Here is a 22192-nt window from a genome sequence, read left to right on the forward strand (position 1 = left end):
TTCACATCCAGTATACTCAGATTTTGCCTGTGTTCACATAACATTTCACACAACATTATGGATTTGTTACTGACAGATATAGTGCTACTCTCAGGGCTAATCACTATATGCTAGCAAACAGCAAACCCAAAAGGAGAGTACTGGCAAATCATATTTGCTTATTTTTTAATGACCTCTCCAATAGAGCTGGTCAAGCTTCATTGGTATTCTGTTTTTTTTCCCACCGGATAACATGATCTTGTTTTGCACAGATGACACAGAGTGCATGTGATCTGTGCAAACAAAGTTACTGAGGTGTTAATAATGACTAGCTGAAAGCAACTAGTGCAGACATACAGTTTCTTCACCACTTGCAAAATATATTCCTCTAGCATTTACAGTACTCTATTCCCCCTGTCCATTTGCCCAATATTTTGTCCTACATTACACCATTTTTCCAAGGTCTATTGCAAGATGTTAATAAGGTATTAGAAAAAATATTCCAATGTATGTTACCATATTTTTACATAGCACTGTTGAATAATAATAATAAAAAAAACTGCCAAAAAAAAAAAAAAAACTTTGTAAATGAACACCAGATGTCAGCAAAAACATAGTAAAAATTGCATTTCTCATCACAGCTCTTCTTCATTTACTTTGCAGCTCATTGGCATTTTTAAACGTAAGACATAAATATTATGTTGAACATGTCTCATGAGGAAGTAGCATTCATATGTGGTCTTTAAACTGCCAGGGATTGTTATGCTGAATGCTTTTGTATTTTTCTAACGAATTAAGGGTGTGGTAAACCGATCCGGTACTCCACACCCCCAATCTAAAATGCAGATAAGAACCTGTATTCAACAAAACAAAAGGCTAAAATACCAAGTATTCTGAATCCTTTATTTATTTTTTGCCACAAAAGGAAGGGAATATCTGATAGTTTTTACCTTTGGATGGAAAACATATGACAAAACCTGCAGCTTTTATTTTTCAAAAACTAAATGAGCCTTTTTTGTTACTGATATTAAAGTTAGGGTAGATTTCAGTGTAGGGATAGCACTAATTCACATAATTAATAATCATATCAATGGAAGGTCTTCACAAGGATGATAAAGCTCTGTGTGTGTGTGTGTGTGTGTGTGTGTGTGTGCGTGAGCAATGTCGACCATGTCTGACCAATTTCCTAAAAGGTTATTTCTAAATCCATATTTCATAATGGGTGCTGCCACTTTATTACTGTACACTACTGTTGTTGCTGAATGCCAGATTGTTGTATTTATTTCCAAGTTTATTGTCTAATGGGTGTGTAACTGAACTGTTACAATGTTTCCTGCTGAGTTTAAATGGAATTAAATTGATTTAAATCTGATTTACTCTCAGGTTGGTCATACACAGTTATTTAAGTCTCTGTGTTCATTCTAATGGCTTAAAGAACAACAAAGACAAGAGAAAAGGCATTTAACTCATTAATGACTCATTTAACTCAAGTCAACATTCTAAGTAACTTAAAATGGGATCAGGTCACAAACTTTGCTGTAATTCCAAACTGCTAACATGCATGCCAAGACATAAAAAGTGATATTCCTGTACACTTGCCTCACATGCTCACAAGAGTACACAGAAAAAAAAGTTATGCAATGCCAGAAGAGCTTGAAAAGTAGAATGCAAGGGAGTGGCCAGTCAGAATTCCTGTTTTGTCTCTTGGATATTAACCCATTATGTGTATTTGTAATTCCACAGGAAAGCACTCTCTGAAGCACAATATCATTCCATTCATTCACTTCTGAAAAGACGAACTGCACCTAAGGCGGTATTCATTTCCCACATCAAATGCACAACAGACAGCACAGTGTTACCTCTCAGTTGTGTATGTTAAGTAAAGAATGTGGAAGGGTAGCAATTTTGGGTGTGAGAAGCCAACCAGGCATTTTCCAAGCATGAATTACAGCTTGAAGGATGGCAATAAATTCATCACCAGGCTTCAGCCACTCTTCATCTAAGATTCCTGCAAGATCTGCAAACACTCAGGTGAGCACGACTGTTTGATGTGTATGCTTGTTTGCATAGATTAAGCAGTGCTTAGTAATGTGTCTAGCGTTTAAGTCAAAACTGCAATAAAATCTGTACTAATTTTTATTTTTATTGTACTAAAGTAAATAAGTGTTGTTACATATGATTAGGGGAAAGATGAGGTTTGTAGATTCACCAGTTTTTAGTCCATTTAGTGATGCTAAATGAATTGAAACAGCTCTTTAGTTTACATATATAACTAAAAATAATGAAAATGTTGTACAATATATTCTACTTTGAATTTAATTTGAATTTTGTCTTTAAAAAAATGGCTGTTATTCACATCCACCCCATATATACATAAATAACTTAAATAACTTAAGATGTATTGGAGCACGAAACAAAAATAACTACAGTACTTTTTATTATCTTCCATTTTATTTACTTACAATGTTCACTATTTTGCAATTAATTTTAATATTTAATTGTAATTAATTAGTTCTTTTTACATATCTTTGCATTTATTTAGTAATGATATATATGTGTTTATGTTTTATATGAGTATCATATGAGTATTATGTCTCAGGTATGTCAAGACTTTAGTCAACACAAAATTGAAGAAAGCTTAAATTCTTTGATGATTTGAAAAATTATTTTTTTTTTCTTCAGTTGCTGCATAATAAGGGCTGCATGGTGGTGCAGCAGGTAGCCTCACAGCTCCAGGATCCCCAGTTTGAGCCTGAGTTCAGGTTGTTGCCTGTGTGGAGTTTCACATGTTCTCCATATGGGTTTCCTCAGGGGTCTATTTTTTCCCGCACCTCCCAAAAACATGCCAGAAGATGGATTTGCAAGTCTATTTTGCCCCTAGATACGAGTGTGTGTATGTGTGTGTGTGTGCATGGTGCCCTGCAATGGTATATTCTGCCTCATAGCCAGTGCTCCCCAGAGCTTCATCATAATGTGTTTGAGTTTGTGAATGTTTGGTCATCTAAAGAGCAGGGAGATAAAAACTTCTCTCTCTCTTTTAGTCATGTCTAAACTGGAGAAGGCCATTGTTGCTACAGTGGAGGTGTTTAAGGAGTATGCTGGAAAAGATGATGACAAAAAGAGGCTGAGTAATACGGAGCTCAGTGCTCTGATAAAGGATCAACTGAGCAGTCCAGAACTCAAGGTGAGAGAGAAGACAGAGAAAAGAATCTAACTGCACAATGTATACTGTAAACACTGAAGATAAAAGACAGTGCATCTAAAGGACAGTACACAATAGTATGAAACAGATTTAGATTCTCTTTTACACTGTGTAGGGCATATGTGTAACTCGAGGCCAATGGGTTAAACATGATCTGATGTCTCATTTCATTTGGCCCATGCAAACAGGCAAAAAAATAACACTAAACCAGCCAGTAGTACTTACCACTCAACATTTTCATAGCATGCACATATCTAAAATCCTGCATGCTCCACAGTACAGCATGCATGGGCTCACAACTCACAATGCTGAAACACTGGTTAAAATCAACGTATCTGCTAGAAATCAGATGGAAGTCAAATATTCAGAAATGCTTTGAGGGTCAGCCTTTAGTGTGACTCAATGATTAATTCTAAATCCCAAAATGCATCACTCATTGTAGAGACCTACAAAAATATGTTGGAAAAAAATTGATGGAGCATGAAGTCAAGACAGATGGAAGACTAAGGACGTGTATGTTCTTAGAAGTGATAATGCTATATGAGTTCTTCTTAAATCTCTTTCTTAACCTTATATATTTTCAATATATGGAAAACAGATATGCATTTAAAAAAATTAATCATTTTAATAAATGTTTTCCTATTGGCTTAATATGTACTTATAGTTGAATAGTTTCTGTTAGCCCTTCTTTTTCCTAGAAATGTCCTATTCTGCTTTCAGAGCCAAGGTTATTGGTGTTATCAGTAGAATTTTATTATATGTTAAAAAGTGAATAGCCTTGGTTTATGGCCCTTAATGGCTCACAACACTGCTGATTTGTCAGAATTTGAGTTTGACACTCCTGGTGTAGAGCATTTATATCCATAGAGAGCATGCAAAACATCTTAGTGTGAATCTATTTGAGACACTATTCAACACAGTCATTAAAAGTCTCCACATTACTGCTGTTACTATTTTGACACTGTCACTATATTGATGCTACTGTCCACCCATACAACAGACCAGGGCAGGGCACGAGTGGAGGATTACTACAGTAACAGTAGTAGTGAGGGGTTTTCCAGTGTGACTCAGGCCCTTGCCTCATCAAACAATCCAAATATTCTTTTCTGGGTGTGTGATGTGTCACATTCAGACAACCACCCAATCTCTGCGCCTAACGTTTCTCAGTGCAAGCTTTGCAAACAATCCCATTAAAAAAAAATATGTGAGCTTTATTGTTATGGCTTCACCAAATGATTTTTTGCAAAGATGTGTACAATTGCACAGTTAGTATTACGTTGAGGTAGTTGGCTGTACCCTTTAAAGTAACATGAGCACTTGCAGAGTTGTCTCGATAACAAGTAATACAAGAAGCACATATATTCCTTTTCTGATTTATCACACTCTCCAGTGTCACCCAAATGAGGATGGGTTCCCTTTTGAGTCTGGTTCTTCTCAATGTTTCTTCCTCATATCATCTAAGGGAGTTTTTCTTTGCCACAGTCGCCTCAGTCGCCTCAGGCTTGCTCACTAGGGATAATTTTGTCTAATATCTAGGACTGTTTGCATGTTTTTGTTTCTGTTTGCATGTTTTTTGTTTCTTATGTTCTGTAAAGCTGCTTTGAGACAATGTTCATTGTTAAAAGCGCTATACAAATAAAATTGAATTGAATTGAATTGAATTGATTTTTCCTTTCTAAATTTGAAAATATATTCCATATATGTAAAAAATCCCCCCCCCCCCCCCCCCATCCCCACCTCTCTCTCTCTCTCAGAGTAAAATTGACCCAGATGATATCAGCGAAGCCTTGGGGAGAATAGACAGAAACAATGATGGCGAGGTGTCCTTCAAAGAGTTTAGTCAGTGTGTGGCCCAACTTTCTCTGGGCTACTTCAGGAAGAACTATGGCAAGGACAAGCAGAAAGGCGAAGGCAAACCTCATCAATGAAATCCATCATGCACATTCACTCCATCATTGATGGATAAAAAGAAAATAATAATTGATTGGTGCAAGCTTTGTGATGTCTGTCTTCTTGATAATGATAGCATTGTACTTCATTGTCATAGTTACTCCTAACTTAGCACAGACACGTACACTACATACTGTATGTCACATTGGATATGAATAATAAAAATACTAAGCATTTAGTCCTGTTCTGTGTGTCATTGCTTGGTGATTGTTTTGGGGTGGTCTGCTGTTTTCTCATATTTCTCATACTTTTCCATATTTCTGACTCTAAAGGGAGTGAAGGAAGTGCACACTTACTCATTTTATGAACAAACAAAAGGCCACAAATGAGCTGTGGTCATTTCAACAATGCATCCACTATAATCAGTGTTGTATTTTTAAGAACTGCACAAAAGTACTTTGGATCCCCCTACGAAAAAAGATTTGGCAATATATTGTCAGTGCATTCCTGGATTATATAATATATTGACAATATATTTTACAATATACAGATTATTGCTGCATTTTACATATGGGAGAATATATGGATTCATGCATGGATCTTTATATGGATCCACACTAGCCCTTTCTGGATAAAATTGGACACCCCTCACATTCAAAAATTAAAATGACGTGTTCAAAATTGATCAGCCACCTGGAAAGGAAAGTCGACTGAAAATGCCCTGAGAGAAGCATGAAGCCGATATGCTTAGTTTGTAGTGAAACTGTAGATGTCACTATGAGACCAAGCATGTAAATTTTGAACAAAACTACCCACAGAACACGGAAGAACCACAGAAATATACCAGCTAAAATCCTCATATCAAGCTACAAGCAGATTTAATGATTAAAACAATGACACAGTAAGAGCAAGCAACAGAGGGTTCATTTAGGGTGGTATGGGTCTTGGACAAACACAAGAAACCTTTTTTTCTGAAGCTAGAATAATAAGTGAAGTGCATTAGTGAAGCGATACTTGATGGAAAACGAAAAGATGAAATGGCAAAGAATATTCCGTCAAGTTTGTTTGTACATCAGCCTCATCTTGTACTTCATGGAATACATGAGATTGTTTTGATCATTTGTCCTCTATAGACCTTCATATCTGTGGAAAGTTGGTATGTGAACCTCCAAGATTCATATCTGAGTACCCCTGCTTTAGATTTTACCCCATAAATCAGGTACATTTTTGACCTTCTTGCCTGGTTCCACACCTATTAAGGAAGTCCCAGCAACGTCTGTAATCAAAAACCACACAGCTTAGGAACAGTTTTTATCCACAGGTCATCAGGCTTGTCAATGACTCTCACCCACTGCCACTCCAACCAGCACATAGAACTACCTCTGTCCAGTGAGGTGCCTAGCTCAATTCCCTACACACACACACACACACACACAAACACACACACACACACACACACTGCTACCAAACCAGTATTGCACATTTTTGCATAATGCACTTTTTGACCATGGCCCCTTAAGGCCATAAGGATATAACATCTTGTATCACTGGTCTTTATTTGCACTATATTTATATAATCCGATGCCCAATGTCTCTTTTATTATACATCTTCTTTAAAGCCACTGTCTTTATTATTGTACTACAGCCTACTTACCTCACATTGTAAAATCACAATCACATCATGCCTGTAATATATGCCACGCTCCACCTTACAGTGCATTTTCCAAACAACTTAAAACACTTTCTGTACAGTATTGATGTTTATTGGAAGGAGTGCAGAGTAACAACTTCATTGTACAGTGTAACTGCCTGTTTACTGTGCTTAAATTACAAGCATAGATACAGGTGTAGCATAGCATTAATTAGCTGCATCAATAATTATGCCAACCGAAGGTCATCACCAGATGAGCACAAGTGGTCCTACCCCTGTAAAATGTTTCATGAACACCTTCTAATTTGAAAAAGCCTGCTGAGACATGTTTTACTAATTTGCTCCGTGTGTGTGTGTGTGTGTGCATGTGTGTGTGTGTGTTAACCGTGAGCTCTGTCAGCTCTTCCTCTCTCTCTCAGGTTCAGCATTCTCGCTGAAAGGACAAACAGAGCACACATAAGTAAACTAGGCATGATCACACGCAGGTGACAATCCACTGCTACAGAATGAGAATCCATAGCTTGTAAATGTAGCTTGTTTTCTTTGCTAATGCCATGTTAGACTAGCATCAGTTCCAGGAGCTAAAATAATTTGGCTATGCAGCAAATTCAAATTCTAGCTAATGGTAAATTTTTGAGTCTTTTTAAACGAATGTTTTACTTCTGATTAATTCATCATCAAACTACACAGTATTTGTCATGTATATGACTAGCAAACTAGGGGGGCAGTCGTGGCCTAATGGTTAGCAACTCGGACTTGCAACCCGAAGGTGAACCTGAAGGTTGTGGGTTCGAGTCTCAGGCCAGCAGTGAAATTTTTGAGTCTCAGGCCAGCAGATTGTAGGTGGGGGAGTGAATGACCAGCGCTCTCTCCCACCCTCAATACCACGACTGAGGTGAGACCCTTGAGCAAGGCACCGAACCCCCAACTGCTCCCCGGGCACCGCAGCAAAAGGCTGCCCACTGCTCCGGGTGTGTGTTCACGGTGTGTGTGTTCACTACTGTGTGTGTGTGTGTGTGTGTGTTCACTACTGTGTGTGTGCACTTGGATGGGTTAAATGCAGAGCACAAATTCCTAGTATGGGTCACCATACTTGGCCACACTTCACTTCACTTCAACTCACAGAGATTGAACGAGGCAAAATGGCAGAGTTATAGATAAGTAATAAAAGTTAGTTTTCACATGAAAACATGACATTAATTTCATCAGGTTTACGTTTTTTCCCTTTTGAAAAAATAAATGAATGAATGAAATATGGGACAAATAATATTTCATTTTCTTACGGCATGTGAAATATCTTCCTGCTGCAGATATGAACATTTGGCATCCTAACAATTTCCTAAATGATTATTTCCAAATCCATATTACATAAAGTGTGCCACATTAAAACTATACACTATTCTATTTCATCTATATTGTATGTTGTTGCTGAATGCCACATTGTTGCATTTATTGCCAAAGTATTTATTGCCTGTTGACTTTAAATTGAATTAAACTGATTTTGGAGCATCAGATTTACTCTTACTGGTCACAGTCATTTAAGTCTCACGGTTCATTGTAATGACTTAAAGACAGACAGCAAAAACAAGAGGAAAAGCATTTAACTCATTAATAACATTCAACTTAAAATGAGTTCTGGGCAGCAGAAGAGAGAGAGACAGAGAAAAGCATTAAACTGCATAATGTATAAATACTAAAAATAAAACACAGTGCAAGCAGTAAAGTACACTACACAACAATAAAACTGAGATTTAGATTAACTTTTACACTGTGTCAAACACAAACACTATCATTTAGGCCCCCAGGAACCTCCAGAAAACAATATTGAACCAGTCAGTAAATCAGTATTTACTAAAAGTGCTGATTTGACCTGGACAGAGTTTGACTTTTTTTTTATACCCGTGTCAAGCATTTATGTCCAGCGAGGATGCAAAACATTTTAGTGTGACTCTATTTGAGATATTCAAGCAGTCTTCACATTTCTACTGTCACTATTTTGACACTGTGTTACTATGTTGGTGCTATTGTCCACCCACACAAAAGAACAGGGCAGGGCACTAATGGAAGATTACTCCATCAACAGTAGTAGTATGGGATTTCCCTGTGTGACTCAGGCCCTTGTAAAATCATACATTCCAGTTTCAATTGTGCAGTTGGTTCATCCTGAACAGTCACATGCCCCATTATAAAAAGGGTGTGCACACATGTGCAACCAGGTTATTGTAGGGTTTTTTTTTTTCTTTTTTTCTTCCCTAAAATGTTTCTATTTATTTTTCACTTGAAAATTGTTGGTTACTATATCACATTAAAGATGGAAAATGATCTGACATGATTTATCCTTGTTTAATTTTAACAGGTGTGTGTAGACTTTTTATATCCACTGTACATTTGAGCTGAGCTGTTCACTGACTATTGATAAGATGTACATGGCACACCGTTTATTTGTATATAGCATTAGTGTTATCAAAATGAAAAGTAGCATAACATGTACGAGCGATACTTGACAATAAAAGTGAACCAAAGCTTTAACTGTTCTCAGTACAGAATAAGTGCTATATCTCCACATACTAAGCATGCAAGATTTTGAAAAAAAAAAAAAAAAGCATAGAAGATATAACATTTTTGTGACCTCTTCAAGTTAATAGTAGTAAGATATGTGAATGTGCACAGCATGAATCACGCCTCTGGCTTGCTCAAGCTATGTTTGGACTTTTGTAAAGCTGCTTTGTGACATTGTCTATTGTTAACAGTGCTATATAAATAACATTGTACTGGATTAAACTGAATCCTGCCTATATCGATGTCTATTAGTGCTTGTTTCAGTTTCCATTTTTCACCACTAGGTGTAGCCTAATAATAACAACTCTGTGGATGTGGGGCAGGGAAAAATCAAGCTTATATCTGTCACATAACATTTTTAAATTGCTTATGACTCAAAAGAGGAAATTAGTATTTCAATTTAATTTAAAATGTATGTGAATCAGGACTTTATGAAGATTAATATTTGTTGATTGGTTGATATAAATGGTGGGCAGAGCTATCCATGGACGAGCTGCCACTGTTTGTTTCTATAATATGCAGGTAGAAAGTTCATGTAACCACAAGGACAACTGCACCACACAGGATTTTACAATGCAAAGATTAATAATAAGAAAGGCAAGAAAGAAGCCAGCAGTCACTCTAAAGCAGTTGCAGGACGACCTGAAAGCAGCAGGAACAACAGTTATACGGAGGAAAATAAACAAACTGCACTGCAATCGTTTCCATTCCTGCATCCCATGCAAATCTTCTCTGCTAAAAAGAAGCACAGAGATGCATGTCTAAGAGCATTTAGACAAACGAAGAAGAACTCTTCTTAATAATTCAGTTTGTCATGTTTGGAGAAAGAAGGGCTGTGCAAATGATCCCAAAAACACCATACCCACAGTATGGAGGTGGGAGCATCATGATATGCAGCTCCTTCTCTTCAAACAGTACTGGGGCATTACACATCATTGAAGGAAGCATGAATGGAAAGATGTTCTGGGATATATTGGAGGATAATTCCTCACCCAAAACATATAGCCAAAATAACTCGAGTCAACTCAATAACTCAACATTGTGACTGGAATCCCATTGGAAATTTATGAAGGATTTGAAATTGCGAGACCATCGGAGGGACACTCCTAACCTTGAGGAATTGAAGAAAATTTTGCAAGAGAAACAGGATAATTTGAACCACAATCTAAAAAATATATATAATTACTTCTTAATAAAGACATCATGTAGCTGTAGCTGCCAGCGGCTTTGCTACAAACTACTAATGTTGGTAATTTGTGGTATCCGAATACTTTTTTCCCTATTATTTTCATTTTTTAAACATGTCTTTTTTTATGCTTATGAATACATACTGTTTAGTTCATATTTATAAGTACAAGGTCAAAAGACATTATGTGTTTAAATTGGATATATGCACTGAAAGTATATTAAATAACAAAAACGAAAGTGTCCGAATACTTCTCTCTCCTCACTGTATATCAATACACTGTATATTAGTAAATATAATGCATAGTATTTTTTCAGCACATGACCATATGTCTCTATTAAGAAGTGAATGTAAGAATCAATGCCCTCCAGTTCATATCAGGTAACAACTCTTTGCAGTTAGTGGCTTCTGGAGATATAACCAATGTTTTCAAGCATTTGTAATCTAATTTCTTCTTTTCAGTTGTCTCATTAAGTTATGAAGGAGAAAAGAGTTCTCAAACTGAAAATTTCTATGCTTGGGCATGCATGGATGTGTGTATGTGCCTTAAGCCAGGGTGTAGTCTGCTCATAACAAATAGATGAATCATTTGTTGGTTCACCTAACTGGGCCCTCTTGAGTAATGCTCCCTCCAGATGTAGGATCCACTACCACCTACTGTAGTTTTACACACAATAGCTTTAAGCCTCAAAGGCTCCTGTCTAGCATATTGCAAGAGAAAATGACTCTCTTATGGCAACCTGTTGGCTCTGTTTGAACAGGTATATGCAAACTGAAAGGACTTCTCTTATGTAAATATCACCTTTCCATGGACCTTATTTATTTGGGCAGCGAATTATAAAGAGATTCAGCATTACATGTGGTTGCATCCTATGCTTTAGGACAAGAACAGAAACTGAATGCAGTTTACCTGTTCATATTTTCAGAATTTTGTTATCTATTCAAAAAGGAGTATTGCTTAGGAAATTACTAACTTTGGATAACGTGTATGTTTCCATTTGCATAGTATGGTAAAGATGTGGTTTGAAGAGTGTAAGTGCATGCTGTTGAAATGAACAAACAAGGTCTCCTGAGCTTTCTGTGCTGCGTTGAAGTGTTTTCCCTTATTGTATTCCCTGTTATTCTCCTGTCCTTAGTCTCCCTCCTACTGTGGGAATACGCACAGATGCTCAAATGCTTATATTATGAAATTATTAAAATTAGCCACAGAACTATGCATTTCTTTAGCTAATCACTGAATCCTACATTTAACTCCAGTAAACTGAAGGGCTGGAGGTTAACTCTTTGAACTAAAATTGTCAGAATGGTTTTGGAGACATTTGATCTAGACAAAGACATGTAACAAAGAAGACTCTCAAACACATGTAAATTCAAAACCAATGACTACAAAGCATAAAAACAGCCACCATACAGCAAAGCAGTATGTGGCCGTGCCTTACTCAAATATGAAGTGCAAACCTCATTTCATACACACACACACACACACACACACACAGCATTTTTATAATGGATTTGTTACTGGCAAGTATGGTATTACTCTCAGGATTAATAATGACATGTCAGCAATCAAGTTCTATGCATTTATTTGTCCAAAGTTAATGAAAGCATGATGACTAATGGCCATGTAGAGCTGTTCCAATTTCACACAGTAGTATAAACATTTTTTTATGTTCTACGTACCCAACTAGTCTAATAATAGAGACTAAGAGACAGAGAGGGACAGAAAGAAGGAGAGAAGTCCTGTTTCCCTGCAAATGCATGGTGAAGCAGAGGTTGAGATGAGACACTGAGTAATAGTATCAATTAAATACAGCTTCTCTGTCCAAAATGCTAGAAGTCATGTCTAATTAATTTTCTTACTAGAACAGCTGCCACTTTAAGAAACTCAGCCTTGTGGAACATCAACCAAATTATGTTAAATTAAGTTCACACTGGCACAATCCAAACTTCTTTTTAAACAACTCTCTAATAAAAGGAGGAAAAAGAGCACTACACATCAACATTATCTCTTCAAAAATAACAGTTTTTGTCTTTTCAAGGAATAATTGAAAAGTTTGTCATAGAGAAAGACTGATTTCTGTAGTATCCATTTTTTTAAAAAATTGCAATCAAGCAAAATTCAAAATACAATATATGGCCAAAGGTTTGTGGACACCTGCCTATCACACCCATATGTTCTTGCTGATCCTCTCATTCCAGATTTAGTTCCCTTTGCTGTTATAATAACCTCCAATCTTCTGGGAAGGCCTTCCCCTAGATTTTGGAGCATGGCTGTGAAAATCAGCCTGTTGGTAAATCTGGCAGGAATTTTAGTTCAGTTTGGCTTATGCAGACATGTGCACCCAAATTTACTAAAAGAATGATAAATGAGGCTCAAAAAATCCAGAGGCAGAATCAAAAACAGGCAATGAGTCAAATTACTGCCAACAGGTTACTGTGGATATCCAAAGGACAGAAGAAACAGAAATACATAGAAACAGGCAGAGAGTTGATAACAATAGGAGCAAACATACTAAAGTTTGGAATTCTACACCTTAACAGCCGCACACCTTCACAATGACTGGCGACAGGGTTTATTTACAGTAAGGTGCTTGGGTGGTGGTCAATAAGCTAGTGAGGGAGGTAGGGAGAGGGAAAGCTCCAGTAGGCTTAAGCAGAGATGTGACAATATCCTCATCTTCCCCACCCTTACCCAAATGCAATTCACCATATACCATGAAAAATAATGATTTGAAAGAGTTGAATATACAGTAATGATTATGTAAGAACATGTGAGGATGTGAAGGATGTGAGCATGTGAAGCTTCTTAAAATGGCTGTTCTAGTAAGAAAATTAATTAGACATGAATTCTAGCATTTGGGACATACATGCTGATTTGGCTTAAATTCATTCTTTTACACAGGGCTCCCATTTGTTCCATGTTTGATGTCAAGTATTCTTTATTCAAGAGTTTTTGTGTGTCAGCTTTTTTTAGGCATGTTAGGCAACTTTCAAATGAATTTGTATGTGAATGAAATCCATGATTAGCACTGAGAAATTGATGACTATGGTTGCTCAACAGCGCAATAGTGGATTTCTGTCAATCCAGGGATTTGCACACTTTTTTGGCACAAAGCCTTAAGCACTGTTCCTCTCCAAAAAATAGAGATGATGTAATTCTGTCTTGCTGGCATTGGATTAAACATTTTTTTAAGATTATAAATAAACAATTAGCAGTTATAGTTGTTAAACCTGGGCCACAAAAGAAACATATATTTAATAAATTTAATTTAAGAGTATGAATAGTCAATTACCAGTTGTAGTTGTTAAACCTGGGCCACAAAATAAACATATACTGGCATATAGTCATTCAAGTGTTATAAACTGCATATACACAATTGAAGAGCTCCATATAGAGAGAACAAGAAATGAAACAAAGGACCTGAAAATCAAATGTCCAATGCGTTTAGTGACAAAAGAAAATATGTGATACTTAGATCAATCTCAGACAAGGGGATATCTTAGAGTAAAACACCTGTCAGTTTTGTTTAGTTCACACACACCATGGTCTTTCACTTTTGTGCGTCTTTTTTTTTTGTTCATTTGAAGTATACTGCTAAGTATACATTACTGGCTCAGTACTGCATGAATTATGGTATGTATACACATAATGGAAAGGGGGAAAAGGGGGGAAAGGTGAGAAAAGGGGGGAAAAAAATACTCATGATATACCACTGGATGAACTGCTGTACAACGTATAAGACGTGATACAGCAACTTCAGGCTGTCTTTCACCATCTTCTGTGCCTGAGAGAACACAATAATATTAACATGATTCTCAACACACCCTAGAGGAGCCTGTTTCTAACCAGACACCTGAAATCTACAGCCTTTCAAATACCTGAACTAATAGATAATTGCAATAATACTTACACATAATGATTTTTAATTGCTTACGGTAACACACAGTGCCTTTACAAACACCCATTAAGCTGAGAACTTTTCTTCAAACCTCTGTCTAACACACAATTCATGAACAGCTTTTAATCTGTTGAATGTAATTAGATAAAAAATAAGGCCAACAAAAATATACAGGGAAGAATTTGAGAGACATTTCTGTGATCTAACTCTATCTTCATATCGCTATATATCTTTTTCTTAATAACTAGTTCCTAACTCATTTTCTCTCCCGAGTGTGCCAGGGAGGCAGGAAACAGGAAAGGGTGTTTGCGCATGTATGTGTGCGTGTGTGTGTGTGGTAAAAAGGTAAAGCTCGAAGCAAGCAACATGTATACATGTCATGGCGTGAGAAGAATGCCTCCTTAAAATATCTCACTTTTTTTTTTTTTTTTTTCTTTCTGAATGCAGACACATACAAATATAGTCTTCTTGTCTTGTGGGGTTTCTGTGGCTGAATGCTGCTATACATATCTGCTTGGTTTTCTCACCACTGTGGAACACTTCTCCCTGCAAAACAAAAAAAAAAGGACCCTACATGCATACATGCTAATGAACTGATCCCTAGACTTTTGTCCAAAAACTGAATGTGTCTTTATACAGAGATGGTAAGAGCTATTTGTTCCATAAGCCTATATTAATACCATGTGGTAGGTCTAGTTAGAGACACATCAGACAGCACTGCCTTTCAAAAACCACTTCACAAATGTCTGTGCAGGAACTTTATGGAACAAGACCGCTAACTTATGGCTGACCAGTAATATAATTTGGCCCGATATGTTCCTGCCACTGCAACCCCCACTACCATGGCAATGTCACCGCTCTGCTGAAAATGATCCACCACCCAAATAATATCTGGTCAGTGGTAGTCCTATGGCAGTCCATAGTCCATTTCCACTGATGAATGTGATGAAAGGCATGATTTACTGTTAGTCATTGTACACCTACAAAGTGCAGCTGTATGGTAGGCGTAGCTCCTAACATGACCAACGAGTGTACATGTTGTACCAGACGGTGTAATCCATCAATGTCCATTCTGTTCTGAGACGATGTGAGAATGCACACAATACAGAATAGACATAGGTAATTAAGATTATAGCTTTAATTTTAGACTTGCATGCACACAGAAAGAAACACAAAAAAAATACATCATAAATGTAGGTAAGATTACAGAATCACACACCATGACCTGGATAAACACCTACTCTCATTTCCTTCTGTTTGAACTGCTCCATACAGATTCATTTGGGGCAAGAGATCTGTTTTCTGTTAGAATAAAATTTACATAAAATCTTAACCCAAAATCCGTATTATTCTGATTAATGAAACAGTCAAGGATGTCAAGGATACTTTTTTTTGTAAGTGGATTCTCCTAATACAACAAGTATTATGGTTTGATATTAAGAGGATTTGTTTCCATTGTTTATAAATAATGGGAAGCGCTTGTGTTAGGACTAGGTTTTTTTTTTTTTTTCACAACGGCCACTGGGTCTGATACATTTTACAGATCTGTGCCAAAACAAATTTAGACCTGGCCCAGGTTTACAAAGGATATTATTCCATCTGGCCCTAAGATGGAGCACGTCCAACTGTTATTTAATATATGGCCCAAATGTGGCACAGATCCAGTTTAAAAGTGGTTCACGTCAATATTAGCCCCATACTCAGATCCTGCATAATTATTCAGGAAACCATACTGTCAAAAGTTAAACTGTCAGAAGTGTTTTTTAAGGCAAGAAGGAAACAATACTTTTTTTTAATAGTAAAAGTTTATATTGTGCCATTACTTCAGTACTTTAGGAAACCACTGCCTTATCTAAACTTTCTCCAATGTTCCTAAGTTGTCGAATACAGTAGGGCTTGTGGTTGTAAAAACACGTCCATATGTGTTCTGAGTCTGTTGACTGACAGAATGCCATTAAGAAGAAGGGCTTGGCCTGATCAGGGCTGCAACTGCTAGGATGGTTTCAGGAGATCACCATGTCTTCTGGCATTCTGTCAGGCTTCCGTGTTGTTCTCTAAAGAATTAAATATCAGATGCATGTTAACCAAAAAAAGTCTATAAGGATTTTTTTACATTTGTGCAGTCATTTGAATCTGCTAAAAAAAAGGAGAGAGAGAGAGATAGACAACATGATTTCTTTAGACTCTGTGCTAGCTTGGACAAAGCTCAGTTGTGCCACAAATTAGAGTTAAATTCTGATCCAGTGATTCATTCCTATGTTATGTAAGGAAGGGGAGGTGTGTGGGGGGGTTACATGAGGATACTTCCTCCTCCACTCCCACCAGTCCTCACTAACTTGTTTTTTTCCACTAAACTTTTGCTGTACAGCTTCCATTTTCTGTCATTTCCATAGTTTACCAGGTAATTCAGGTTTTCGCTCTGGTGATCTCTTCTGCATCGTTAAACAACAATTCAACAGCAACCATTGTTCCTCTTTCTCTCTCAGACCACTGTGTTTCTCTTTCTGATTCTCCTTCACACATGAACACCCCTCTGCTTTTTTCCCCATTTACTAGGCCCAGTATTTGTTGTATATAAACACACATGCTTTCTCTCTCTCTCTCTCTCTCTCTCTCTCTCTCTCTCTCTGTGCTCGATCTCACTCCCATTTGTTGCCTTATGCTACTTTTGTCCAGTGACAAATTTGTGTTGTCATGTCAACAACAAACACCAGCGTCATAGAAACACAGTAGTCTGCCTGTTGCCAGGGCAATCGTGAGAGCACGACTACCACAGACATGCAGCTGAAGCTGAATCATCAGTCGTGTACGTGTGTGTGTGTGAGAGAGTCAGAATAACATGCATGCACTGTGGCTTTATGGTGGTTTGCTTCTTTTTCCATCTGCTTTTCCTTAGTGATACTGAACATTTAAGCAACAGCCTGCAACTGATCATTTATGAGAAATTAAACACAGAACACAATGAACAAAAAACAACCTGAAAGCAAGATCAAGGAATTATGACATCCAGAGGGGACATCCATCGTCCTTGGTGAACACATGAGGCAAAGCATGACCTCCTCCTCGCCGAAGGGAATATGTGGAGTGACGCCACATTCTGCAAAGGCTGGGGGATGAGTAAAGGCATCTTCAGCATGGGAAAGGAGCAGAGTAATGTCTTTGACAAAGGCAGGAGACAGAGTGATGGTGCCCTTGATGCAGGCACGAGGGAGATCCAGAGGACCAGGAGAGGCCTCAGTACAAGTCACAGACAGAGCAGTAGAAACCTCGGTGCAGGCCTCAGGTAGAGAAGGAGAGGCTTTGGTACTATCCTTGGGCTGAGCAGGAAAGAATTTGGAGGAGGTCTTGGATCAGCCTCTGTTCTTTCTCTACGTCCAGTCCTCCTCCTATCTTAGAAACCCAGATTCAGTCTACTTTAGTTCTATAAAGGACTCAGTGCTGTCTGCAATTACAGTTTCTGGTTTGGCATGACTTGAAAGGAGGATGAAAAACTAGCAGCAAAAACAGCTTTATGACTACTCATTCAACAGGGGATGCTTAACACTTGTTCTTGATCAAAAACAAAAAACTAAACTAAATCACAATGATTGATTTAGTTCTTTGTAATGCCTCCAACTTTGTAATTTCTCAAACTTAAGACGTACAGTTACATTTCAAGCATGCATCACAAATGGACACATGGCCACAACTTAGAGAATCAAACCATGTAGTGTTGCTGCCATCCTGCCATTCTGTTCCATCATTTTTGTCTAGTCCTGTTTGCACTTTTCAAACTAAACTGTACAAGATACAGTATGTATGCATTTAGTGTTCGTCAGCATTGCTGTTTGTAAATTGAAAGTGCTGTTTGTATTGAAACTCATGTTACCACACCTGGTAACCAACAGACCAAGGGACAGAAATGTAAATGAGATTCATAGCACAGGCAAATTTCTTGAACAAAGCAATAACAAAATCCAAAATGAAACATATTTTTGGATAGTTAATGGATTGGTTTGTTGTCCACATGACCTGATGGCCTTATTTAGATATATGCATGGTTATTCTGCAGAGCTTTACACATAAAAGATATGTGTAAATAAAAGAATAACTTTTACAAATCTTTTACAAATAAAAGATCCACATATCCATCCTCAAATTGTGCTTGTATTTGATTGTGGGAATATATAAATCTTAAGAAAATACTATACCCAGAGTCTCTTGTGCCTGCGAAGGATGTAAATGTATGCATGAAACACGTTTAACAGGTTTGATGTTTTAATTGTATGGCTGCCAAAAGCATGTTTTCACAGGTGCTTACTCTATGTGACCTGATAGTTTCACCCGATGATTGACATGGTGCTAGGGTGAGCATTTATAACATAATAAATAACGCCACTACAGATCTACAGGCCAACTAACATTATTAGCACTTTTATTAACTCATTGTGAGAGGGTTTTTTCTTCATTTTAGAGAATCAATAGATTACACTATGCCTAAATTAAAAACAGCCCACCTTGACTACCATCACAGGGTGAAAATGATGTGTTTGGACGACTAACTAATATTGTTCATGATATCTACAAGCATGTCTAATATGCTTACTTACTCACAATATGTAATAAGCTAACTTCTTGCTATGTATCACTTACTCATGTGTTGCACTATGACCCTTATTATCACTTATGGTGTGCTTACAGTATGCATTAGTAATTGATAGATTCACCTTAGAGTTTTTTTCCATCAAGCAAAATCCAGTTTAAGCATCCTTAATCTGTAGGTGTTTCTATTTGTTTTTGGTTCTTGAGTATATTTGGTATATATAGTTCTGCATTATTGCAATACTCTATAGTCTTCAGTTTGGACACACCTAGCTTTACTGTATGCACGAAGTTTAATCTGATCATGAACCCTGGCCAGACTCGTTCTACTGGGTTGGGCTTTTTACTGTAGTTTACATTTCAGGTGTCTTACCTGTCTGCAGATGTAATATTTTTGTGATTTAATTAAATAAGAACCATTTCCTGGTTTGGAAAGTTTACAGGAAGCAAGAGCTATTTTACGCCCATTTTATTCCTTCAGAGAACCGGACAAACAGAGTTTCTATGGCAGGTTGAAAGGGAAAAAACAATGCTGCATGGCAAACTCAGACATAGGAGCTCAAGTTGAAGTGATGTTTTAGCATCTTGGTGAAGTAATTAGGGTGTCATTGTAAACCAGTGATGCTTTTACAGGCGTAAATGGAGAGGGAGATAGAAAAGGGGAGGGAGCAGAATGGCAGCCTGGGGGGAGGAAAAAGCAGACGAGGCAGAGGGTGTCAGCTGCTGCATATAATGGCCGGTCCATCCCTTTTTGACTCATTTCCTCCTTCTCCCTCTTCTCTTCTGCTTGTGTAGCTCTCCGTGCAAACCTAAAGGTGAGTAGAGAAAAGTTGAAAGAATTTGTTGTGAGTGTGTTCTCTGAAATGTTTTGCTTTTTTTTTTTTTTTTTTGCAGTGTTGCTAGTGATTTTCCATAGTAAATATTAGTGCTGCTAACTGAACGTTAAAGTTTTTTATGTCCGGTGAATACATACTTCTCAGATGATCTTTTAGTGTGCAGGATTATTTCTTCTTCCCTCTCTCTCTCTCTCTCTCTCTCTACATCTTCCTTGCCTCTCACTCTCAGTGCTATTCCAACGTAAGATATAGTATGTGCTTCACTTAGACTTTGCACGGTTATGAGACTGTGGAGTGAACTCTCTGCAAAAGTTTTTACGTCAAGCATAGAAGCAGACGAAGTAGAAAAAAGAGGCTATACTTGCACTGGAGGATGCTAGGCAGAGAAATATTTGGCTTTGTCGAATGTTGGCTACAGTCAGCTTTCTTTACTCCCTTTTGTTCTTAAACCCACTCTCTTAATTATAGAGAACAGATAGGGCGTTGGCCATAATTTGCTTGTGTTTAAACCAACTGCTTCACATTACCATTCCTCTTTAGTCCAGCCCCCTTCTTTTTTGCCTATTATTCCATCTCTCCTCCCTCCTGGATTATTTCTTCTTTTTGGGTAATTCATCCAGTCACAGCACAGAAGGAAGCACTTTCTTACTCCCCATAGGCCTAGGCGTGGCACACTGTGTATTGAAGTGTGTGTGTGTGTGTGTGTGTGTATGTGTGTGTTAGGAAGGGTGTGCTCAGCATAACTTCCTTTACTCAATCACATCAGTTGTTAGACATTTGTTCTGTTGAGAAAAACCAAATAGTGGCTGTTTCAAAATAATTATACATTCTCCCTCTCTCTGTATTTGAAACAGCAATGACCGGTTTGTTCATTTGCCTACCTGTTGATGCTAAAGCACTGATCACTAAAGATAATAAACATCTTCACACAGTTGTTCCATAGACTACGTTCAGCAGAGCTAAATGAATACTGCATGGTCCCTGCAGCCTTCAGTGCTCATCTCATGACTGAAAAAAAAAAATCTGCCTCTTTAATGTGTTTATTTACTACATAGAGGATGAGGCTATACATGTCTTCAATCTTCATAGGATGCAAGTTCAGTGAAAATAAAGCTTATAGAAATAAATAAAGCATATATACATGTTTTAAAAAAATTATCTTTCCTTTCCAAAAGTCATCATGTCTCAAGTGGAGCAGGGCATGGCAATGCTCATCAGTGCCTTTCATAAATACTCTGGCAAGGAGGGAGACAAATGTACTCTTTCCAAGGCAGAGCTAAAAGATCTGCTAACCAATGAGCTGAAAGACATTTTTGGGGTAAGATATGCTCTTAGACCTTACAGAAGTGATTCGTTAGCTTTTATATTGACAGATTTAGAGATTCTGCACAATTCTGGTGTATTAAAAAATAAAATCACGTGCCATTTCTTTGTATGTTTTGGTTAACAGAAAACCCAAGACAAGGGAGCACTGGACAAGATTTTTAGGGACCTGGATGCTAATGCTGATGGTGTTGTGGACTTCCAAGAGTATGTCACCCTGGTGGCCTGCATTACCATGCTCTGCAACGAGTTCTTCCAAAAGCAGCGCTAAATGGGGACTGACCCTTACCAGCCACAGTAGTGCATAAACACACATACCAATTATCTATATATTTTTTTGTTGTTTGATACACAGAAAGAAATGTTTGGCATCATACAATGATAAATGAATGTGACAAAAAAAATTTGAAATAAACTATATTAATAAGTTTTAAATAAAACAGGCTGTGTTGATTAAATGTGTGCATGTGTGCACTGTATGTGTGGTCAGAGGTAGCAAATGGAACAACAGCAAATCAATTGCGTATTTTAAATAAAACATATTTGAATGTAATTGATAAGAGACAGTGAAACACCTCCACTGATTGATATAAATAAGTATATTGGTTCATAATAATAATCTCCAGAAATGAGAGCTACAGTGTATAGATTTCAAAGTGGATCAAAAATGAGACTTGACCCCAGGTTGCTGCAGACTCAGACATTTATTCTATATGCACAGGGAAAAACATTTAGTTCTGAAATGGTTGCTTCTTAATGTCATAATGCATATATACACATTATATATATATTACATATATATATATATATATATATATATATATATATATATATATATATATATATATACAATATATATATATACACAATATATATATATATATGTATATATATATTATGTATATGTAGTCAGGTACCCACATAGCAAGAAAATGTTATTTGAAAGTGGCTGTTATTTGTTGCAGACATATATAAAGAAACCAAGGAGCACTAAAATATTTTCTTTCTATATGTGCCATACTCTGCATTGCACATTCTTCAATTATCAATACAAACAGATGAACACTGAGGCCTCACATGCAGCTT

At 37.2% G+C, this 22192-nt stretch overlaps 2 protein-coding genes across 8 annotated transcripts; both read left to right on the top strand.

The window, feature by feature from the left end:
- The first annotated feature begins 1735 nt into the window (after positions 1-1735).
- s100w (S100 calcium binding protein W) lies at positions 1736-5309 on the top strand. 7 transcript variants are annotated; one of them, XM_053236299.1, is made up of 4 exons: positions 1736-2010; positions 2662-2872; positions 3021-3163; positions 4936-5309. In XM_053236299.1, the coding sequence occupies exons 1-4, from the start codon at positions 1939-1941 to the stop codon at positions 5107-5109; spliced, it is 600 nt and encodes a 199-aa protein (XP_053092274.1). In that variant the 5' UTR covers positions 1736-1938; the 3' UTR covers positions 5110-5309. The 7 variants fall into 7 exon arrangements, with proteins under 7 accessions (XP_053092274.1, XP_053092276.1, XP_053092278.1 ...); XM_053236301.1 differs by having other exon boundaries at positions 2662-2866; XM_053236303.1 differs by having other exon boundaries at positions 1738-2010; positions 2662-2839.
- A 14296-nt stretch (positions 5310-19605) lies between these two features.
- Positions 19606-21546, top strand: icn2 (ictacalcin 2). Its single transcript, XM_026944781.3, has 3 exons — positions 19606-19762; positions 20959-21101; positions 21234-21546. Exons 2-3 carry the CDS (start codon positions 20964-20966, stop codon positions 21375-21377), a joined length of 282 nt encoding a protein of 93 aa, XP_026800582.1. The 5' UTR covers positions 19606-19762; positions 20959-20963; the 3' UTR covers positions 21378-21546.
- The last annotated feature ends 646 nt before the right edge of the window (positions 21547-22192 follow it).

Source organism: Pangasianodon hypophthalmus, chromosome 1 (genome assembly GCF_027358585.1).
Source record: "Pangasianodon hypophthalmus isolate fPanHyp1 chromosome 1, fPanHyp1.pri, whole genome shotgun sequence".
Classification (NCBI taxonomy): domain Eukaryota; kingdom Metazoa; phylum Chordata; class Actinopteri; order Siluriformes; family Pangasiidae; genus Pangasianodon; species Pangasianodon hypophthalmus.